At 52.0% G+C, this 23,690-nt stretch overlaps 1 protein-coding gene across 1 annotated transcript in view; it reads left to right on the forward strand.

Moving 5' to 3' along the window:
• Positions 1 to 23,690, forward strand: part of LOC135553877 (serine/threonine-protein kinase SMG1-like) — a 130,821-nt gene that overhangs the window by 52,064 nt on the left and 55,067 nt on the right. Inside the window, 18 exon segments of the mRNA XM_064985803.1 lie at positions 984 to 1,124; positions 3,183 to 3,433; positions 5,151 to 5,347; positions 6,336 to 6,497; positions 7,665 to 7,819; positions 9,857 to 10,002; positions 10,494 to 10,820; positions 11,903 to 12,047; positions 12,591 to 12,909; positions 14,560 to 14,680; positions 15,334 to 15,570; positions 16,032 to 16,133; positions 16,276 to 16,455; positions 17,261 to 17,405; positions 20,261 to 20,399; positions 21,447 to 21,572; positions 21,574 to 21,693; positions 23,500 to 23,679. Of these exon segments, the coding sequence (XP_064841875.1) occupies positions 984 to 1,124; positions 3,183 to 3,433; positions 5,151 to 5,347; positions 6,336 to 6,497; positions 7,665 to 7,819; positions 9,857 to 10,002; positions 10,494 to 10,820; positions 11,903 to 12,047; positions 12,591 to 12,909; positions 14,560 to 14,680; positions 15,334 to 15,570; positions 16,032 to 16,133; positions 16,276 to 16,455; positions 17,261 to 17,405; positions 20,261 to 20,399; positions 21,447 to 21,572; positions 21,574 to 21,693; positions 23,500 to 23,679 (3,193 nt within the window).

Genomic DNA, 23,690 nt, shown 5'->3' on the forward strand with positions numbered 1-23,690 from the left:
TTAATGTGTCTACCTCCCTGCAGTAACCTTAATGTGTCTACCCCCTGCAGTAACCTTAATGTGTCTACCCCTGCAGTAACCTTAATGGGTCTACCCCCTGCAGTAACCTTAATGTGTCTACCCCCTGCAGTAACCTTAATGTGTCTACCCCTGCAGTAACCTTAATGGGTCTACCCCCCTGCAGTAACCTTAATGGGTCTACCCCCCTGCAGTAACCTTAATGGGTCTACCCCCTGCAGTAACCTTAATGGGTCTACCCCCCTGCAGTAACCTTAATGTGTCTACCCCCCTGCAGTAACCTTAATGTGTCTACCCCCCTGCAGTAACCTTAATGGGTCTACCTCCCTGCAGTAACCTTAATGTGTCTACCCCCCTGCAGTGACCTTAATGTGTCTACCCCCCTGCAGTAACCTTAATGTGTCTACCTCCCTGCAGTAACCTTAATGTGTGTGTGTCTGCAGTAACCTTAATGTGTCTACCCCCTGCAGTAACCTTAATGGGTCTACCCCCCTGCAGTAACCTTAATGTGTCTACCCCCCTGCAGTAACCTTAATGTGTCTACCCCCTGCAGTAACCTTAATGTGTCTACCCCCTGCTGTAACCTTAATGTGTCTACCCCCTGCAGTAACCTTAATGTGTCTACCCCCTGCAGTAACCTTAATGTGTCTACCCCCTGCAGTAACCTTAATGTGTCTACCCCCTGCAGTAACCTTAATGTGTCTACCTCCCTGCAGTAACCTTAATGGGTCTACCCCCCTGCAGTAACCTTAACGGGTCTACCCCCTGCAGTAACCTTAACGTGTCTACCCCCTGCAGTAACCTTAACGGGTCTACCCCCTGCAGTAACCTTAATGTGTCTACCCCCCTGCAGTAACCTTAACGTGTCTACCCCCCTGCAGTAACCTTAACGGGTCTACCCCCCTGCAGTAACCTTAATGGGTCTACCCCCCTGCAGTAACCTTAATGTGTCTACCTCCCTGCAGTAACCACAGCCACCCAGAGATAGAGGAGATCTCCTTGGTGGTCCGTCGTCACATGAGCCGCCCCCCCAGCAGCACCTTTCACCCCCAGGACTTCAGTGACCTCATCAGCTTCATCCTCTATGGCAGCCAGCACCGCGGAGGGTAGGCTACCTGGCTCTGTGGGGTGGGGGGTCCTTCTGCTAACGTGTGTCGTGGGTCCCGTGTGCCTCAGTTGGTAGAGCTTGTTGCTTACGACGCCAGGGTTGTGGGTTCGATTCCCACGAGGGACCAGAATGGGGAAGGGGAAATTATGAAAATGTAATCACTACTGATTCAATCAACACTGTACTTTAATTCACTCTGGATAAGAGAGTCTGATAAATGACAATGTAAATGTGTGTATCATGTGCTAACCTGTGTGTGTGTTCTGCTAAGTTGTGTGTGTGTGTGTGTGTGTGTTCTGCTAAGTTGTGTGTGTGTGTGTGTTCTGCTAAGGTATGTGTGTGTGTGTGTGTTCTGCTAAGTTGTGTGTGTGGATATATGCTAACCTGTGTGTGTGGATATATGCTAACCTGTGTGTGAGTGGATATATGCTAACCTGTGTGTGTGTGGATATATGCTAACCTGTGTGTGTGGATATATGCTAACCTGTGTGTGTGTGGATATATGCTAACCTGTGTGAGTGTATATATGCTAACCTGTGTGTGTGGATATATGCTAACCTGTGTGTGTGGATATATGCTAACCTGTGTGTGTGGATATATGCTAACCTGTGTGAGTGGATATATGCTAACCTGTGTGAGTGGATATATGCTAACCTGTGTGAGTGGATATATGCTAACCTGTGTGAGTGGATATATGCTAACCTGTGTGAGTGTATATATGCTAACCTGTGTGAGTGTATATATGCTAACCTGTGTGTGTGTGTGTGTGTGTGTGGATATATGCTAACCTGTGTGTGTGGATATATGCTAACCTGTGTGTGTGGATATATGCTAACCTGTGTGTGTGTGGATATATGCTAACCTCTGTGTGAGTGTATATATGCTAACCTGTGTGTGTGAGTGTATATATGCTAACCTGTGTGTCTGAGTGTATATATGCTAACCTGTGTGTGTGAGTGTATATATGCTAACCTGTGTGTGTGAGTGTATATATGCTAACCTGTGTGAGTGGATATATGCTAACCTGTGTGTGTGTGGATATATGCTAACCTGTGTGTGTGGATATATGCTAACCTGTGTGTGTGTGGATATATGCTAACCTGTGTGAGTGTATATATGCTAACCTGTGTGTGTGTATATATGCTAACCTGTGTGTGTGGATATATGCTAACCTGTGTGAGTGGATATATGCTAACCTGTGTGAGTGGATATATGCTAACCTGTGTGAGTGGATATATGCTAACCTGTGTGAGTGGATATATGCTAACCTGTGTGAGTGTATATATGCTAACCTGTGTGTGTGTGTGTGGATATATGCTAACCTGTGTGTGTGTATATATGCTAACCTGTGTGTGTGTGGATATATGCTAACCTCTGTGTGAGTGTATATATGCTAACCTGTGTGTGTGTGTATATATGCTAACCTGTGTGTGTGAGTGTATATATGCTAACCTGTGTGTGTGAGTGTATATATGCTAACCTGTGTGTGTGAGTGTATATATGCTAACCTGTGTGTGTGAGTGTATATATGCTAACCTGTGTGAGTGTATATATGCTAACCTGTGTGTGAGTGTATATATGCTAACCTGTGTGTGTGGATATATGCTAACCTGTGTGTGAGTGGATATATGCTAACCTGTGTGTGAGGATATATGCTAACCTGTGTGTGTGGATATATGCTAACCTGTGTGTGTGTGGATATATGCTAACCTGTGTGTGTGGATATATGCTAACCTGTGTGTGTGAGTGTATATATGCTAACCTGTGTGAGTGGATATATGCTAACCTGTGTGTGTGTGGATATATGCTAACCTGTGTGTGTGGATATATGCTAACCTGTGTGTGTGGATATATGCTAACCTGTGTGTGTGGATATATGCTAACCTGTGTGTGTGGATATATGCTAACCTGTGTGTGTGGATATATGCTAACCTGTGTGTGTGTGTGGATATATGCTAACCTGTGTGTGTGTGTGGATATATGCTAACCTGTGTGTGTGTGTGGATATATGCTAACCTGTGTGTGTGTATATATGCTAACCTGTGTGTTCCTACAGTAAAGAACCGTGGCTGGAGCGTCTGTACCATAGCTGTCAGCGTCTGGAGAAGCGCGAGGGTGTCTCGTCAGGTCGTGAAGGGGGTGTGTGTGTCTCCGGTGCGGGTGGCGGTGTGTGTGTTCCGCGGGGTCTGCTGAAGACGGAGGCCGTGCTGTGGCAGTGGGCGGTGTGGGAGGCAGCGCAGTTCACAGTGTTGTCTAAACTCCGTACCCCGCTGGGACGGGCACAGGACACCTTCCAGACCATAGAGGGTACGGACTGTTACACACACACACACACACTAAAACACACTAAAACACACACACACACACACACGCACACTAAAACAAACACACACACACTAAAACACACACTAAAACACACACACACACACACACACACACACACTAAAACACACACACACTAAAACACACACACACACACACACACTAAAACACACACACACTAAAACACACACACACACACACACACACACACACACACACACACACACACACACACACACACACACACACACACTAAATCACACACACACTAAAACACACACACACACTAAAACACACTCAGTCCAGAGTTTTCCCCATTACTTTTTTTTAACATGTTGTTGAGAAGGTGGGGGAGGCCTGGAGAGGGGCTGTTCTTTGCATTTCTGAACCCCTGTAGCCCCGCCCCTGTAACTCCAACCCCCGTAGCTCTGCACCTGTAGCTCTGCACCTGTAGCTCTGCCCCTGTAGCTCTGCCCCTGTAGCTCTGCCCCTGTAGCTCTGCCCCTGTAGCTCTGCCCCTGTAGCTCTGCCCCTGTAGCTCTGCCCCTGTAGCTCTGCCCCTGTAACTCCAACCCCCGTAGCTCTGCCCCTGTAGCTCTGCCCCTGTAGCTCTGCCCCTGTAACTCCAACCCCCGTAGCTCTGCCCCTGTAGCTCTGCCCCTGTAGCTCTGCCCCTGTAGCTCTGCCCCTGTAGCTCTGCCCCTGTAGCTCTGCCCCTGTAGCTCTGCCCCTGTAGCTCTGCCCCTGTAGCTCTGCCCCTGTAGCTCTGCCCCTGTAGCCCCGTCCCCGTAACTCCAACCCCGTAGCTCCGCCCCTGTAGCCCCGCCCCGGTAACTCCGCCCCTGTAGCCCCGTCCCCGTAACTCCAACCCCCGTAGCTCCGCCCCTGTAGCCCCGCCCCGGTAACTCCGCCCCTGTAGCCCCGCCCCGGTAACTCCAACCCCCGTAGCTCCTCCCCTGTAACTCCGATGTCCTGCCAGTCAGACCCCTTAAACCAGGGGTGTAAAACTCATTTTCTCTGTGAGCTAACCCTAACACTAACCCAGCAAGTTCCGGAGGGCCGCACTGAAAATGTTATTTCTTTCACTGTCAAAATGGTTTTGGGAATTTCCGATGCTCCCCCACTGTCTAGCTTTCGTGTCGGTGATAAGTCTGTTAGCCAGCTGGACACAGTCATGAAACTGTACCAAATGCAGGCCCATTATCATTTCTACACAGTTTCCATTTGGTTTGAGTCATTTGAAAGTATATTGCGCCCCCCCCTATTCCATCCTATACACATTCTGGATTTACATGTTGCCTCTTTTTCAAGAACATATCCTTCCCTCTCTCCCTCCCCTCTCTCCCCTCCCTCCCCTCTCTCCTCTCTCCTCCCCTCGCTCCTCTCTCCTCCCCTCGCTCCTCTCTCCTCCCCTCGCTCCTCTCTCCTCCCCTCGCTCCTCTCTCCTCCCCTCGCTCCTCTCTCCTCGCTCCTCTCTCCTCCCCTCGCTCCTCTCTCCTCGCTCCTCTCTCCTCCCCTCGCTCCTCTCTCTCCTCCTCTCTCCCCCCCTCGCTCCTCTCTCCTCCTCTCTCCTCCCCCCTCGCTCCTCTCTCCTCCCCTCGCTCCTCTCTCTCCTCTCCCTCCTCCTCTCCCCTCCCTCTCTCCTCTCCCCTCCCTCTCCTCTCCTCTCTCCTCTCCCCTCTCTCTCCTCCCTCCTCTCCAGGTATCATCCGCAGCCTGGCGGCCCACAGTCTGAACACTGAACAGGAGCTCAGCCAATGGAGCGGCGGCGACACAGACGACGGTCACCATAGCAACCAGCTGCGTCTGGCGCTGCTCCTGCAGTTCCTGGAAAACCTGGAGAAACTGATGTACAACGCCTACGAGGGCTGTGCCAACGCCCTGACCGCTCCGCCCAAGGTACACACACCTACACACACACACCTACACACACACACCTACACACACACACACCTACACACACACACACCTACACACACACACCTACACACACACACCTACACACCTACACACCTACACACACACACCTACACACACCCCTACACACACACCCCTACACACACACCTACACACACCCCCTACACACACACCCCTACACACGCACACCCCTACACACGCACACCTACACACACGCACACCTACACACACGCACACCTACACACACGCACACCTACACACACGCACACCTACACACACGCACACCTACACACACGCACACATACACACACGCACACCTACACACACGCACACCTACACACACGCACACATACACACACGCACACCTACACACACGCACACCTACACACACGCACACCTACACACACGCCTCTACACACACACACGCCTCTACACACACACACACCTACACACACACACGCCTCTACACACACACACCTACACACACACACCTACACACACACACCTACACACACACACCTACACACACACACCTACACACACACACCTACACACACACACCTACACACACACACCTACACACACACACCTACACACACACACACACACCACACACACACACGCACACCTACACACGCACACCTACACACACGCACACCTACACACACGCACACCTACACACACGCACACACCTACACACACGCACACACCTACACACACACCTACACACACACACCTACACACCTACACACACACACCTATACACACACACCTATACACACACACACCTATACACACACACCCCTACATACACCCCTACATACACCTACACTGTGAGATACTAATGTACAGCTCCTACGAGAGCTGTCCCAACGCCACCCAAGACGCGCACACACACACACAGCCCCAAGTGGCCCCCAGCTCCTAATGTGAACTATGTTTTTCTCTCTCTCCTTCCCTCTGTATCCAGGGTATCAGAACATTCTTCTATACCAACCGTCAGACCTGCCAGGATTGGCTGACTCGTATCCGCCTGGCCCTGATGAGGGTGGGGCTTCTGTCCGGCCAACCAGCAGTCACCGTGCGCCACGGCTTGGACCTGCTGACTGAGATCCAGAACAGCAGCACTCTGGTAACGGGAGGAGAGACGCACAGTCCCGGGCTTGTGTCCTAAACCACACCCTATTCCTTATATAGTGCACTACTTTTGACCAGAGCCCCCATTGAACCTAGTGTACTTGACCACAAAAAGAAACACACTCAGCATTACTTGTTTTCAACCACAACCCCTTTACCTGAAGTTACTAAATACATCACCTGTAACTGACCCCCATGTCTCCTCTCTGTAGGGTCCAGGTCTCCTCTCTGTAGGGTCCAGGTCTCTACTGGTCATCTGTAACTGGCCCCCATGTCTCCTCTCTGTAGGGTCCAGGTCTCTTCTGGTCATCTGTAACTGACCCCCATGTCTCCTCTGGTCATCTGTAACTGGCCCCCATGTCTCCTCTCTGTAGGGTCCAGGTCTCCTCTCTGTAGGGTCCAGGTCTCTACTGGTCATCTGTAACTGGCCCCCATGTCTCCTCTGGTCATCTGTAACTGGCCCCCATGTCTCCTCTCTGTAGGGTCCAGGTCTCTACTGGTCATCTGTAACTGACCCCCATGTCTCCTCTGGTCATCTGTAACTGGCCCCCATGTCTCCTCTCTGTAGGGTCCAGATCACTACTGGTCATCTGTAACTGACCCCCATATCTCCTCTCTGTAGGGTCCAGGTCTCTACTGGTCTCCTGTAACTGGCCCCCATGTCTCCTCTCTGTAGGGTCCAGGTCTCTTCTGGTCATCTGTAACTGACCCCCATGTCTCCTCTGGTCATCTGTAACTGGCCCCCAGGTCTCCTCTCTGTAGGGTCCAGGTCTCCTCTCTGTAGGGTCCAGGTCTCTACTGGTCATCTGTAACTGGCCCCCATGTCTCCTCTCTGTAGGGTCCAGGTCTCTACTGGTCATCTGTAACTGACCCCCATGTCTCCTCTGGTCATCTGTAACTGGCCCCCATGTCTCCTCTCTGTAGGGTCCAGATCACTACTGGTCATCTGTAACTGGCCCCCATGTCTCCTCTCTGTAGGGTCCAGGTCTCCTCTCTGTAGGGTCCAGGTCTTTACTGGTCATCTGTAACTGACCCCCATGTCTCCTCTCTGTAGGGTCCAGGTCTTTACTGGTCATCTGTAACTGACCCCCATGTCTCCTCTCTGTAGGGTCCAGGTCTCTACTGGTCATCTGTAACTGGCCCCCATGTCTCCTCTCTGTAGGGTCCAGAGTTGGAGTCTCCTCTGGTGATGCTGGTAGAGGCTCTGTGTGAGCTTCACTGTCCTGAGGCGATCCAGGGTTTAGCTGCCTGGAGTCTCACCAACACTGGCAAGAGTCTGGCTTGGGTCAGCTCTGTGGCACTACAGGCTGAGGGGCGGTAAGAAAAACACCCCTGTGTGTGTGTGTGTGTGTGTCAAGTGGAGGCCGAGCTTAGTGTATTTAAGGGGCAATTCTTGACGAATTTAACTAAATAAATGAATGCCTCATGATCTTAGTTCCCATCAGAACCTAAAATATAAGCTTGTTTTATGCAAATGTTTTGAAAGAAAAAATATAAAAAAACACTATACAGCCTCATCATGGTTACAACTGGAATGTTGCTCTATGATGTCATGGATGGTTATACCTAGAATGTTGCTCTATGATGTCATGGCTGGTTACAACTGGAATGTTGCTCTATGATGTGATGGCTGGTTACAACTGGAATGTTGCTCTATGATGTGATGGCTGGTTACAACTGGAATGTTGCTCTATGATGTCATGGCTGGTTACAACTGGAATGTTGCTCTATGATGTGATGGCTGGTTACAACTGGAATGTTGCTCTATGATGTCATGGCTGGTTACAACTGGAATGTTGCTCTATGATGTCATGGCTGGTTACAACTGGAATGTTGCTCTATGATGTCATGGCTGGTTACAACTGGAATGTTGCTCTATGATGTCATGGCTGGTTACAACTGGAATGTTGCTCTATGATGTCATGGCTGGTTACAACTGGAATGTTGCTCTATGATGTCACGGCTGGTTACAACTGGAATGTTGCTCTATGATGTCACGGCTGGTTACAACTGGAATGTTGAGCTATGATGTCACGGCTGGTTACAACTGGAATGTTGCTGTATGATGTCACGGCTGGTTACAACTGGAATGTTGCTCTATGATGTCACGGCTGGTTACAACTGGAATGTTGAGCCATGATGTCAATGATGGTCGGTCCTTAAATCCGAAGCTCTGTCTGTGAATTTGAGTGGTTACATTTCTCCAGTCCCTCAGCTTTCTACCCAGACAGGGCAGTGAGTACGCTTTATTGTTTCAACTGCTGAATGCCACTTTAAATGTAGTCAAGAAGCAGGTAGTACACACCTCTGTTGTTAAATGTATGTTCAGACCATATTATAACCTCTGTCATACCTCTGTCTGTCAAGACCATATAGTAACCCATACCTTTCTGTAAAGACCATATAGTAACCCATACCTCTCTCTGTCAAGACCATATAGTAACTCATACCTCTCTCTGTCAAGACCATATAGTAGCCCATACCTCTTTCTCTGTCAAGACCATATAGTAGCCCATACCTCTCTCTCTGTCAAGACCATATAGTAGCCCATACCTCTCTCTCTGTCAAGACCATATAGTAACCCATACCTCTCTCTCTGTCAAGACCATATAGTAGCCCATACCTCTCTCTCTGTCAAGACCATATAGTAGCCCATACCTCTCTCTCTGTCAAGACCATATAGTAGCCCATACCTCTCTCTCTGTCAAGACCATATAGTAGCCCATACCTCTCTCTCTGTCAAGACCATATAGTAGCCCATACCTCTCTCTCTGTCAAGACCATATAGTAACCCATACCTCTCTGTCAAGACCATATAGTAACCCATACCTCTCTCTCTGTCAAGACCATATAGTAGCCCATACCTCTCTCTCTGTCAAGACCATATAGTAACCCATACCCCTCTCTGTCAAGACCATATAGTAGCCCATACCTCTCTCTGTCAAGACCATATAGTAGCCCATACCTCTCTCTGTCAAGACCATATAGTAGCCCATACCTCTCTCTCTGTCAAGACCATATAGTAGCCCATACCTCTCTCTCTGTCAAGACCATATAGTAGCCCATACCTCTCTCTCTGTCAAGACCATATAGTAGCCCATACCTCTCTCTCTGTAAAGACCATATAGTAGCCCATACCTCTCTCTCTGTAAAGACCATATAGTAGCCCAAACCTCTCTCTCTGTAAAGACCATATAGTAGTCCATACCTCTCTCTGTCAAGACCATATAGTAGTCCATACCTCTCTCTGTCAAGACCATATAGTAGTCCATACCTCTCTCTGTCAAGACCATATAGTAGTCCATACCTCTCTCTGTCAAGACCATATAGTAACCCATACCTCTCTCTCTCTAGGTTTGAGAAGGCTGCCGTGGAGTACCAGGAACAGCTGTGTGCCGTGACAGGGATGGACTGTTCCATTAAGTGCTTCGACCGCTCACTCCTCAAACTGGCCGGAGCCAACAGCTCTAACACAGCCAGCCCCAAACACAACGGCAACGGTGAGAGAAACACAGCTCTAACACAGCCAGCCCCAAACACACTGGCAACGGACGCACGCGCACACACACACACACACACACACACACACACACACACACACACACACACACACACACCCCCAGCCAGCCAGCCACAAACACACTGGCAATGGTGAGAACGTTGAATAGGGGGACATTTCAGAGGCAACCACTAGGTGATAATAACCAAGTCGTCCCCTCTCTCCCCTCCTCCTTTCCTCTCTTCTCCTTCCTCCCCTCTCTCTTTCCCCTCCTCCTTTCCCCTCTTCTCCTCCCTCTCTCTCCCCTCCTCCTTTCCTCTCTTCTCCTTCCTCCCCTCCTCTCTCTCTCCCCTCCTTCTTTCCTCTCTTCTCCTTCCTCCCCTCCTCTCTCTCTCCTCCTCCCCTCCTCTCTCTCTCCCCTCCTCTTCCTCTCTTCTACTTCCGCCCCTCCTCTCTCTCTCCTCCTCCCCCTCCCCTCTCTTTCTCCTTCAGGTGACGGCAGGAAGACGGTTCTCCTCAAGTCCAACGAGTGTTCCTCCGAGGTGCTCAACCTCCTTGCCAATAAGGCATGCCAGTGCTATGTGGCCCTCGGCGATTGGTCCTCGGCGCAGGAGTGGCAGGCCAGCGTGCAGGCCCTCAAGAAGAACCCCGCCGCAGCGAGCGTGCACCTGAAGACAGACTTCAACTACGTACGGGCACTGAGCTGCTTCGAGGACGGAGACTTCCCAGAATGCCGTGCTCAGCTGGAGCTCCTGGCGGGGGAGAGAGACGACTACGGCCTGCTCAACTCCGTCTCTACTGGCTCCAAGGATAAACTAGGTAGGAGAGAGAGAGGACTAAGGCCTGGTCAACTCCACCTGCTCCAATAATAAACTAGGTAGGAGAGAGAGGACTAAGGCCTGGTCAACTCCACCTGCTCTAAGAATAAACTAGGTAGGAGGGAGAGAGGTAGAACTAAGGCCTGGTCAACTCCACCTGCTCTAAGAATAAACTAGGTAGGAGAGAGAGGACTAAGGCCTGGTCAACTCCACCTGCTCCAAGAATAAACTAGGTAGGAGGGAGAGAGGTAGAACTAAGGCCTGGTCAACTCCACCTGCTCTAAGAATAAACTAGGTAGGAGAGAGAGAGGACTAAGGCCTGGTCAACTCCACCTGCTCCAAGAATAAACTAGGTAGGAGGGAGAGAGAGGACTAAGGCCTGGTCAACTCCACCTGCTCTAAGAATAAACTAGGTAGGAGGGAGAGAGGGAGAACTAAGGCCTGGTCAACTCCACCTGCTCCAAGAATAAACTAGGTAGGAGGGAGAGAGGGAGAACTAAGGCCTGGTCAACTCCACCTGCTCTAAGAATAAACTAGGTAGGAGGGAGAGAGGGAGGACTAAGGCCTGGTCAACTCCACCTGCTCTAAGAATAAACTAGGTAGGAGGGAGAGAGAGGACTAAGGCCTGGTCAACTCCACCTGCTCCAAGAATAAACTAGGTAGGAGGGAGAGAGGGAGGACTAAGGCCTGGTCAACTCCACCTGCTCCAAGAATAAACTAGGTAGGAGGGAGAGAGGGAGGACTAAGGCCTGGTCGACTCCACCTCCACCTGCTCCAAGAATAAACTAGGTAGGAGGGAGAGAGGGAGGACTAAGGCCTGGTCAACTCCACCTGCTCCAAGAATAAACTAGGTAGGAGGGAGAGAGGGAGGACTAAGGCCTGGTCAACTCCACCTGCTCTAAGAATAAACTAGGTAGGAGGGAGAGAGTGAGGACTAAGGCCTGGTCAACTCCACCTGCTCCAAGAATAAAGTAGTTTGGAGGGTGTCTAAGACTACCCCCTTCAGTTTTGACTCTAGACTCCTTAGAGGTGTGTGTCTTAATGGTGTGTGTTTTTCTAACGTGTGTGTGTGTGTGTGTGTAGACCTGAAGCGTCTCCTCCCGGCAGTGTTGAGTCCGGACCCCTCAGAACTGCAGAAGGCCATTGAGGTGCAGCTGCTGCGGAGCGCTGTGGCTGCCATGACAACGGCCAATCACGAGCAGGAACAGAAGGCCATGCCCACCTCGGAGTGAGTCTCTCATTGGATCTTGGAGATCACTTTTAGTTGAATCCTGTATTAATGTGTTAGTGCTGGGTAGGAACAAAAACATGCTGGATTGTGGAACACTTCATTGGGAAGATCTCAATCGCATACACCATACGTCTCCTTCTCAAAACCCCATTGGAGGAGGTGAGAGGGGCGGGGACCTCTGGCTTTGTCATCCAATGGGAGACGGAGGAGACGCCAGTATGTCATTGAGCTCTTCCATGATGTCTTCCACGTTCCGTTTGGGTTGAGCTGAGTTCTGTTGGGACTGACTGCGGGCTCTGTCTGTGCTGCTCTATGGGCCCTGGTCAAAAGGAGTGCACTGTATAGGGAACCATTTGGGACAGACGATGTACACTCTCGTTCACTACTTCCCACCTGTCTAAGCGCTTCGGTGGTGGAGACTTAGCGGGAGTTTCCACCTTGTTTAGAACCCTGTCATTTCCTTTTTCGATCAGAGACAGGAAGTGAAGACACTGGGAGGAAGGAGAGGTAATAGCTTACGTCTTCTGTGTGTGTTGACAGAACCCTGGTCCGTTACCTGAAGCAGACGGGCCGTATCTCTCTGGGTCCCCTCCGCCTCTCCACCCTCACCCTCTCTGACGGCCTGCCCACTCTGGCCACCCTGCAGCTGTACTGCTGCTCTGCCCTGGAGAACACACTGAGCGGACAGGAGGTACACACACACACACACACAGACCCTCGCCACCCTGCAGCTGTACTGCTGCTCTGCCCTGGAGAACACACTGAGCGGACAGGAGGTACACACACACACACACACACACTCGCCACCCTGCAGCTGTACTGCTGCTCTGCCCTGGAGAACACACTGAGCGGACAGGAGGTACACACACACACACACACACACCCTCGCCAGCCTGCATCTACACTGGTGCTCTGCCCTGGAGAACACACTCAGCGTACTCTCCATGACCAACAGTATATGGACACCTGCTCGTCCAACATCTCATTCCAAAATCATGGTCATTAATATTGAGTTGGTCCCACCTTTGCTGCTATGACAGCCTCCACTCTTCTGGGAAGGCTTTCCACTAGATGTAGGAACAGTGCTGCTATGACAGCCTCCACTCTTCTGGGAAGGCTTTCCACTAGATGTTGGAACATTGCTGCTATAACAGCCTCCACTCTTCTGGGAAGGCTTTCCACTAGATGTTGGAACAGTGCTGCTATAACAGCCTCCACTCTTCTGGGAAGGCTTTCCACTAGATGTTGGAACATTGCTGCTATAACAGCCTCCACTCTTCTGGGAAGGCTTTCCACTAGATGTAGGAACATTGCTGCTATAACAGCCTCCACTCTTCTGGGAAGGCTTTCCACTAGATGTTGGAACATTGCTGCTATAACAGCCTCCACTCTTCTGGGAAGGCTTTCCACTAGATGTTGGAACATTGCTGTGGGGACTTGCTTCCATACAGCCACAAGAGCATTAGTGAGGTTGGGTGACTAGGCCTGGCTCGCAGTCAGCGTTCCAATTCATCCCAAAGGCGTTTGATGGGGTTGAGGTCAGGGCTCTGTGCAGGCCAGTCAAGTTCTTCCACACCGATCTCAACATACCATTTCTGTATGGACCTGGCTTTGTGCGCGCAGACATTGTCATGCTGAAACAGGAAAGGGCCTTCCCCGAACTGTTGCCACAAAGTTGGAGGCAAAGAATCATCTAGAATGTGCAGTAGCGTTAAGATTTCCCTTCATTGGAACTAAGGGGACTGAACCATGAAAAACAGCCCCAGTCCATTATTCCTCCTCCACCAAACTTTACAGTTGGCACTGTGCATTTGGGCAGGTAGCGTTCTCTTGGCATCCGCCGAACCCAGATTAGTCCGTCAGACTGCCAGATGGTGCAGCGTGATTCATCACTCCAGAGAAAACGTTTCCACTGCTCCAGAGTCCAGAGGTGGCGAGCTTCGCACCACTCCAGCCGACGCTTGGCTTTGAGCACAGTGATCTGAGGCTTGTGTGCGGCTGCTTGTCCATGGAAACCCGTTTCATGAAGCTCCCCGACGAACAGTTCTTGTGCTGATGTTGCTTCCAGAAGGCAGTTGGGAACTCAGCAGTGAGTGTTGCAACCGAGGACTGACGATTCTTAAGAGCTACGCGCTTCAGCACTCTGCGGTCCTGTTCTGTGAACTTGTGTGGCCTACCACTTTGCGGCTGAGCCGTTGTTGCTCCTGGACGTTTCCACTTCACAATAACAGCACTCACAGTTGACCGGGGCAGCTCTAGCTGGGCAGACTGCCTTGTTGGAAAGGTGGCATCCTATGACGGTGCCACGTTGAAAGTCACTGAGCTCTTCAGTACGGGCCATTCTACTGCCAATGTTTGTCTATGGAGATTGCATGGCAGTGTGCTTGCTTTTATACACCTGTCAGCAACGGGCGTGGCTGAAATAGCCAAATCCACAAATTTGAAGGGGTGTCCACGCACTGCTGTGTGTGTATGTGTCCACCCCCCCTAACCCTCTCCTCCTCTCCAGGACTGTCTGATCCCTCTGTACAGTGAAGCTCTCAGCACCTGTAAACAACAGGACGTCCAGCCGTGGCTCCACGCTCTGAGATACACCATCTACCAGAGACAGCTGCTGCTCAGGCTGAAAGGTAGACTGTGTGTGTCCCTGTGTGTGTGTCCCTGTGTGTGTGTGTGTGTGTCCCTGTGTGTGTGTGTGTGTCCCTGTGTGTGTGTGTGTGTGTCCCTGTGTGTGTGTGTGTGTCCCTGTGTGTGTGTGTGTGTCCCTGTGTGTGTGTGTGTGTCCCTGTGTGTGTGTGTGTGTCCCTGTGTGTGTCCGTGTGTGTCCGTGTGTGTGTCCGTGTGTGTGTCCCTGTGTGTGTCCCTGTGTGTGTCCCTGTGTGTGTCCCTGTGTGTGTGTGTGTGTCCCTGTGTGTGTGTGTGTGTGTCCCTGTGTGTGTGTGTGTGTGTGTGTCACTGTGTGTGTGTGTGTCACTGTGTGTGTGTGTGTCCCTGTGTGAGTTGTTTCTGCTCTCTTAAACGCTGTACTTTATATCTCGCTGTATTTGTGTGTGTGTCTGTCTGTGTGTGTGTGTGTGTGTCCCTGTGTAAGTTGTTTCTGCTCTCTTAAACGCTGTGCTTTTTATCTTGCTGTATTTGTGTGTGTGTCCCTGTGTGTGTGTGTCCCTGTGTAAGTTGTTTCTGCTCTCTTAAACGCTGTGCTTTTTATCTCGCTTTTTATCGCTGTGTCTTTGTCATGTGACTCACGTTAACCCCCTCTCTCTTCCTGTGTTCCATTACCCAGGCTCCTCTGCTCCGCTGGATGGCCACCTGATGGAACTATGTCTGACGGCCGTCAAGTTCGCCCGGAAACAGGGGAACATCGCCCTGGCCACGCGTCTGCTGGGCCAGTGCAGCGAGGAGGAAGAGGAGGAGGAAGGGTTGAGCCGTGCGTTCAGGCGGCTGTCACTAGCGGGTGCTGTGGGGGAGAAGTGGGGACCTGAACTACAGATCGAGAAGGCTAAAGTCCTCTGCACCGCGGGTGAGTGTGTGTGTCCCTGTGTGTGTGTGTGTGTGTGTGTCCCTGTGTGTGTGTGTGTGTGTGTGTATGTGTGTGTCCCTGTGTGTGTGTGTGTGTCCCTGTGTGTGTGTGTGTGTCCCTGTGTGTGTGTCCCTGTGTGTGTGTGTGTGTGTCCCTGTGTGTGTGTGTGTGTCCCTGTGTGTGTGTGTGTGTCCCTGTGTGTGTGTGTGTCCCTGTGTGTGTGTGTGTCCCTGTGTGTGTGTGTGTCCCTGTGTGTGTGTGTCCCTGTGTGTATGTGTCCCTGTGTGTGTGTGTGTGTGTCCCTGTGTGTGTGTGTGTGTCCCTGTGTGTGTGTGTGTGTGTGTGTGTGTGTGTGTTTTGGCTTACTCGTCTTTCTCTTTATCCACTTATTCCTCCCCCAACTGTCTCTCATGCTCCACCTCTCTCCCTCCTCTCCTTCCCTCTCCCCGTCTCCCCTCCAGGTCAGTCCCTGGCAGCCATGGAGATGTTGAGCTCCTGTGCTCTGTCTTTCTGTCGCTCAGGGAAGTGTGAGCGAGCGGCCTGTCGCTCCGTCCTCACTCTGTGTAAGTAGTGGTTCCAGTGTGTCACAAATGGCACCCTATTATTGGGGGGGGGGGAGATGCAAGGCGTACCAGGGTTGGTACCAGTCTCCCTGTGCATGCTGGGTAATGGCTGATGCTCTGTTCCAACCGTCTGTGTCTGTAGGTAAGTGGCTGCTGGCGGACTGGAAGGACATGACCCCTCAGCTCAAACAGGTGGTGAAGAGGTCAGGGGTCATGACCCCAGGGGTCGCCGCCTTGCCCCCCATCAGCCGGAACATCACAGCCCTGCTGGAGCTACCCCTAGAGGACCAGGGCATGCCCCGAATCACAGCTGAGACCACAGGTAGGACACCCCCTCTAACCCCTCTCTTCCTCCAGTCTGTACCCTAACCCCTACACCCTAACCCCTCTCTTCCTCCAGTCTGTACCCTAACCCCTCTCTCTCTCTGCCTCCATAGTGAGTGTGGGTGTAGGAGAACCAGACTTGGTCCTGGGGGCAGCTCTACCAGTCTGTACCCTAACCCCTACACCCTAACCCCTCTCTCTCTGCCTCCATAGTGAGTGTGGGTGTAGGAGAACCAGACTTGGTCCTGGGGCAGCTCTACCAGTCTGTACCCTAACCCCTCTCTCTCTCTGCCTCCATAGTGAGTGTGGGTGTAGGAGAACCAGACTTGGTCCTGGGGCAGCTCTACCAGTCTGTACCCTAACCCCTACACCCTAACCCCTCTCTCTCTCTGCCTCCATAGTGAGTGTGGGTGTAGGAGAACCAGACTTGGTCCTGGGGCAGCTCTACCAGTCTGTACCCTAACCCCTACACCCTAACCCCTCTCTCTCTCTCTGCCTCCATAGTGAGTGTGGTTGTAGGAGAACCAGACTTGGTCCTGGGGCAGCTCTACCAGTCTGTACCCTAACCCCTACACCCTAACCCCTCTCTCTCTCTGCCTCCATAGTGAGTGTGGGTGTAGGAGAACCAGACTTGGTCCTGGGGCAGCTCTACCAGTCTGTACCCTAACCCCTACACCCTAACCCCTCTCTCTGCCTCCATAGTGAGTGTGGGTGTAGGAGAACCAGACTTGGTCCTGGGGCAGCTCTACCAGTCTGTACCCTAACCCCTACACCCTAACCCCTCTCTCTCTCTGCCTCCATAGTGAGTGTGGGTGTAGGAGAACCAGACTTGGTCCTGGGGCAGCTCTACCAGTTGTCCACCAGTCAGGCTCCGGAGGTGGCCAAGTCCTGGGCGGCTCTCGCCAGCTGGGCCTATCGTTGGGGACGGAAGGTGGTCGACAACGCCAGGTACATATTCTGACAGTTGTTGTCACTCAGCAGGTTATCGTGAAACACACATGAATACAGACGTGGTGCGTTCTGTGGTAGAAGCTGATAACGTGGTGCGTTCTGTGGTAGAAGCTGGTAACATGACGTGGTGCGTTCTGTGGTAGAAGCTGATGACGTGGTGCGTTCTGTGGTAGAAGCCAATAACATGACGTGGTGCTTCTGTGGTAGAAGCCGATAACATAACGTGATGCGTTCTGTGGTAGAAGCTGATAACATAACGTGATGTCACTCTGTGGTAGAAACCGATAACATGACGTGGTGCGTTCTGTGGTAGAAGCTGGTAACATGACGTGGTGCGTTCTGTGGTAGAAGCTGGTAACATGACGTGGTGCGTTCTGTGGTAGAAGCTGATGACGTGGTGCGTTCTGTGGTAGAAGCCGATAACATGACGTGGTGCGTTCTGTGGTAGAAGCCGATAACATAACGTGATGCGTTCTGTGGTAGAAGCCGATAACATGACGTGGTGCGTTCTGTGGTAGAAGCTGGTAACATGACGTGGTGCGTTCTGTGGTAGAAGCTGGTAACATGACGTGGTGCGTTCTGTGGTAGAAGCTGATGACGTGGTGCGTTCTGTGGTAGAAGCCGATAACATGACGTGGTGCGTTCTGTGGTAGAAGCCGATAACATAACGTTGTGCGTTCTGTGGTAGAAGCTGATAACGTGGTGCGTTCTGTGGTAGAAGCCGATAACATAACGTGGTGCGTTCTGTGGTAGAAGCTGATAACGTGGTGCGTTCTGTGGTAGAAGCCGATAACATGACGTGGTGCGTTCTGTGGTAGAAGCTGATAACGTGGTGCGTTCTGTGGTAGAAGCTGATAACATGACGTGGTGCGTTCTGTGGTAGAAGCTGATAACATGACGTGGTGCGTTCTGTGGTAGAAGCCGATAACATGACGTGGTGCGTTCTGTGGTAGAAGCTGATAACATGACGTGGTGCGTTCTGTGGTAGAAGCTGATGACGTGGTGCGTTCTGTGGTAGAAGCTGATGACGTGGTGCGTTCTGTGGTAGAAGCTGATAACGTGGTGCGTTCTGTGGTAGCAGCTGATGACGTGGTGCGTTCTGTGGTAGAAGCTGATAACATGACGTGGTGCGTTCTGTGGTAGAAGCCGATAACATGACGTGGTGCGTTCTGTGGTAGAAGCCGTTGCTGATTTAAACGTTACTTTTTAAATTCTTATGCAATGTTGACATTCCTCTTCCCATCTCCCTCTCCTTTCTCCTCTCTTTCCGTCTCCCTCTCCTTTCTCCTCTCTCTTCCCATCTCCCTCTCCTTTCCCTCTCTTCCCCCATCTCCCTCTCCTTTCTCCTCTCTCTTTCCCATCTCCCTCTCCTTTCTCCTCTCTCTTCCCATCTCCCTCTCCTTTCTCCTCCTCTCTTCCCATCTCCCTCTCCTTTCTCCTCTCTCTCCTCCCATCTCTCTCTCCTTTCTCCTCTCTCTCCTCCCATCTCCCTCTCCTTTCTCCTCTCTCTTTCCCATCTCCCTCTCCTTTCTCCTCTCTTCCCATCTCCCTCCTTTCTCCTCTCTCTCCTCCCATCTCTCTCCTTTCTCCTCTCTCTTCCCATCTCCCTCTCCTTTCTCCTCTCTCTCTCCTCCCATCTCTCTCTCCTTTCTCCTCTCTCTTCCCATCTCCCTCTCCTTTCTCCTCTCTCTTCCCACCTCCCTCTCCTTTCTCCTCTCTCTCTTCCCATCTCCCTCTCCTTTCTCCTCTCTCTCTTCCCATCTCCCTCTCCTTTCTCCTCTCTCTCTCCTCCCATCTCTCTCCCTTTCTCCTCTCTCTCTTCCCATCTCCCTCTCCTTTCTCCTCTCTCTCTCCTCCCATCTCTCTCTCCTTTCTCCTCTCTCCTCCCCATCTCCTCTCCTTTCTCCCTCTCTCTCTCCCATCTCCCTCTCCTTTCTCCTCTCTCTCTTCCCATCTCTCCTCTCCTTTCTCCTCTCTCTCCTCCCATCTCCTCCTTTCTCCTCTCTCTCCTCCCATCTCTCTCTCCTTTCTCCTCTCTCTCCTCATCCCTCTCTCTCCTTTCTCCTCTCTCTCCTTTCTCCTCTCTCTCCTTTCTCCTCTCTCTCCTTTCCCATCTCTCTCTCCTTTCCCATCTCTCTCTCCTTTCCCATCTCTCTCTCCTTTCCCATCTCTCTCTCCTTTCCCATCTCTCTCTCCTTTCCCATCTCTCTCTCCTTTCCCATCTCTCTCTCTCCTTTCCCATCTCTCTCCTTTCCCATCTCTCTCCTTTCCCATCTCTCTCCTTTCCCATCTCTCTCTCTTTCCCATCTCTCTCCTTTCCCATCTCTCCTCCTTTCCCATCTCTCCTTTCCCATCTCTCTCTCCTTTCCCATCTCTCTCCTTTCCCATCTCTCTCTCCTTTCTCTCTCTCTCCTCCCATCCCTCTCCTTTCTCCTCTCTCTCCCCTCCCTCCCTTTCCCATCCTCTCTCCTCCCCTCTCTCTCCTTTCTCCTCTCTCTCCTTTCTCCTTTCTCCTCTCTCTCCTTTCTCCTCTCTCTCCTTTCTCCTCTCTCTCCTTTCTCCTCTCTCTCCTCCCATCTCTCTCTCCTCCCATCTCCCTCTGCTTTCTCCTCTCTCCCCTCCCTCCCTCTCCTTTCTCCTCTCTCTCCTCCCATCTCTCTCCTTTCCCATCTCTCTCCTTTCCCATCTCTCTCCTCCCATCTCCCTCTGCTTTCTCCTCTCTCCCCTCCCTCCCTCTCCTTTCTCCTCTCTCTCCTCCCATCTCCCTCTCCTTTCACCTCTCCTCCCCTACGCCCGTCCGTTCCTTACTCCTCCCATCTCTCTCTCTCATGTCCTCCCTCCATCCCCCCCAGTCAAGGTGAAGGTGTGCCCCTGCTCCCGGGAGAGAAGAAGGAGATCGAGGAGCTTCTCCCAGAATGCACCAGTGAGGAGGACAAGGAGAACATCTTCAGCATCCTGGGTCAGGCCATGTGTCGACCTGCTGGAATACAGGTGTGTGTGTGCTCATGAGGAATGAATTAGTAACTATTGTTTTAGCATGTACAGATCTCGTACTTTCTCCCAGTGTTCTGAACAGATCATAGTTCATCCGGGATAGAAGTTTAGAACTGAGTCTACATGGGACTGGATAACTCAGTGGCTTGGTATGTGTCTGTCTTTTTCCATGTATCTCTACCTCTTTTAGACTCTAGTCTTGATTCCTGACTCTCTACCTCTTTTATACTCTATAGTCTTGATTCCTGACTGTCTCTACCTCTTTTATACTCCATAGTCTTGATTCCTGACTCTCTCTCTCTTTTAGTTTCTATAGTCTTGATTCCTGACTCTCTACCTCTTTTAGTCTCTATAGTCTTGATTCCTGACTGTCTCTACCTCTTTTATACTCGAGGATCATTCAACCTGATAGACTGTAACTGTAGTTTAGAAGACTGAGCGATGAAGAATGAATGAGTGTCAGGTATTGGCTATGGAGGCAATGCTTCTAAAATGCCTTGGCACTAGATTTTAGATTTTTTTTTTTTTATCAGTTTTGAAAATCTGAAATGATGCATGTGCTGTAAAGAAATCCAATAAGCACCTTTACAACATCTGAAACAGAGAACAGCGGTCAGACAAAACCCTCCGAGAATAAAGTCTGTTGGTGTTTGTTCTGTTGACATGTTAGTGACGTTTACCATGTTGAATGTTGTCAGGACAGGACTCCAGCCCTGTATAGACTTGGTACACTTCTAGAATTACGATCAGACTCACAAACAGCGCGTACGAATATGTGGAGGGGGGAGAGAACCCCAATTCGGCGCGTCCGACATGTCCAATTTGCCGCGCGGCTCTTGGCAGGTCTGGGTTTGGGATTCACCATCTGCCTGCTCATAACTTTGTCTCTCCCCCCGTCCCCCTCCCTTATGTCTCCCCCTCCCTTATGTCTCCCCCCTCCCTTATGTCTCCCCCACTCCCTTATGTCTCCCCCCCTCTCTTATCTCTTTCCCCCCATCTTTTTCTCTCCCCCACCCGCTCCTCTTCCCCCCCCTCTCCCTCCAGGATGAGGACATGGCCCTGCAGCAGGAGGATGAGGAGGAGGATGACATGGTGGATGTGATCTGGAGACAGCTGCTGTCTGCCTGTCCCTGGCTGGAGGAGCAGGGGGAGGTGGAGGGTGTCCAGGGGGGGTAGTGGGGTGATGGAGGGTCTGATCCGGGTCTGGAGGAGGGTGGTGGACAGGATCTTCAGTCTCTACAGGGTCTCCTGCGGTGCCTACTTCACCTTCCTCAAACTCAACGCTGGACAGGTGGGTGGAACGCACTCTCTCTCCAGGGGGGGACTGGCAGGGGGGGGTCTGGGACTGGCAGGGGGACTGGGACTGGCAGGGGGACTGGGACTGGCAGGGGGGGGGACTGGGACTGGCAGGGGGGACTGGGACTGGCAGGGGGGGGGGGGACTGGGACTGGCAGGGGGGGGGGGACTGGGACTGGGACTGGGGGACTGGGACTGGCAGGGGGGGGACTGGGACTGGCGGGGGGACTGGGACTGGTGGGGGGACTGACTGGCAGGGGGGCTGGGACTGGCGGGGGGACTGGGACTATTTCCATGGGAATTTTCCATTGGGGTTTTCTTTTTAGTCCGGATGAAGCTTAATCTGTCTGGGAGCCTGGCCCTGCAAGTTCTGTCTACAAGATGAATGTTGAAGTAGAATGTTGATAGATGTTTTCTTCCCGTTATTGCTATTCACTTGACTGTTTCTATTCATCCAGAACTTGTGGAAGTTTGGGATGTTGTAGGAAGATGCCTTCTCTTATAGCCTTGTCCCTTTCCCTCCATCCCTCCCATCTCTTCCTCCATCCACCCACCTCTTCCTCCATCCACCCACCTCTTCCTCCATCCCACCCATCTCTTCCTCCATCCCACCCATCTCTTCCTCCATCCCTCCCATCTCTTCCTCCATCCCTCCCATCTCTTCCTCCATCCCTCCCATCTCTTCCTCCATCCCACCCATCTCTTCCTCCATCCCTCCCATCTCTTCCTCCATCCCACCCATCTCTTCCTCCATCCACCCATCTCTTCCTCCCATCCCACCCATCTCTTCCTCCATCCACCCATCTCTTCCTCCATCCCACCCATCTCTTCCTCCATCCCTCCCATCTCTTCCTCCATCCTTCCATCTCTTCCTCCATCCTCCCATCTCTTCCTCCATCCTCCCGTCTCTTCCTCCATCCTCCCATCTCTTCCTCCATCCTCCCATCTCTTCCTCCATCCTCCCATCTCTTCCTCCATCCCTCCCATCTCTTCCTCCATCCCTCCCATCTCTTCCTCCATCCCACCCATCTCTTCCTCCATCCCACCCACCTCTTCCTCCATCCCACCCATCTCTTCCTCCATCCCACCCATCTCTTCCTCCATCCCTCCCATCTCTTCCCCCATCCCTCCCATCTCTTCCTCCATCCCTCCCATCTCTTCCTCCATCCCACCCATCTCTTCCTCCATCCCACCCATCTCTTCCTCCATCCCACCCATCTCTTCCTCCATCCACCCATCTCTTCCTCCATCCCACCCATCTCTTCCTCCATCCCTCCCATCTCTTCCTCCATCCCTCCCATCTCTTCCTCCATCCCACCCATCTCTTCCTCCATCCCACCCATCTCTTCCTCCATCCCACCCATCTCTTCCTCCATCCCTCCCATCTCTTCCTCCATCCCTCCCATCTCTTCCTCCATCCCTCCCATCTCTTCCCACCCATCCTTCCTCCATCCCACCCATCTCTTCCTCCATCCCACCCTCTTCCTCCATCTCTTTCCTCCATCCCACCCATCTCTTCCTCCATCCCACCCATCACTTCCTCCATCCCACCCATCTCTCTTCCTCCATCCCACCCATCTCTTCCTCCATCCCACCCATCTCTTCCTCCATCCCACCCATCTCTTCCCTCCATCCCACCCATCTCATCCTCCATCCCTCCCATCTCTTCCTCCATCCCACCCATCTCTTCCTCCATCCTCCCATCTCTTCCTCCATCCCACCCATCTCTTCCTCCATCCACCCATCTCTTCCTCCATCCACCCATCTCTCCCTCCATCCCTCCCATCTCTTCCTCCGTCAGGTTCCCATCGATGAGGATGACCCCAAGCTGCTGCTGACCAATCAGAACAGCAAGCAGAGTAACGACGATATCATCGTCATGGCAACGCTGCGGTTGCTACGGCTGCTGGTGAAGCACGCCGGGGAGCTGAGGGAGGGGCTTGAGCTTGGGCTCGCCTCAACCCCCACCGCCCCTGGAGAGGTAACACACTG

This window comes from Oncorhynchus masou, chromosome 14 (genome assembly GCF_036934945.1).
Source record: "Oncorhynchus masou masou isolate Uvic2021 chromosome 14, UVic_Omas_1.1, whole genome shotgun sequence".
Classification (NCBI taxonomy): Eukaryota; Metazoa; Chordata; class Actinopteri; order Salmoniformes; family Salmonidae; genus Oncorhynchus; species Oncorhynchus masou.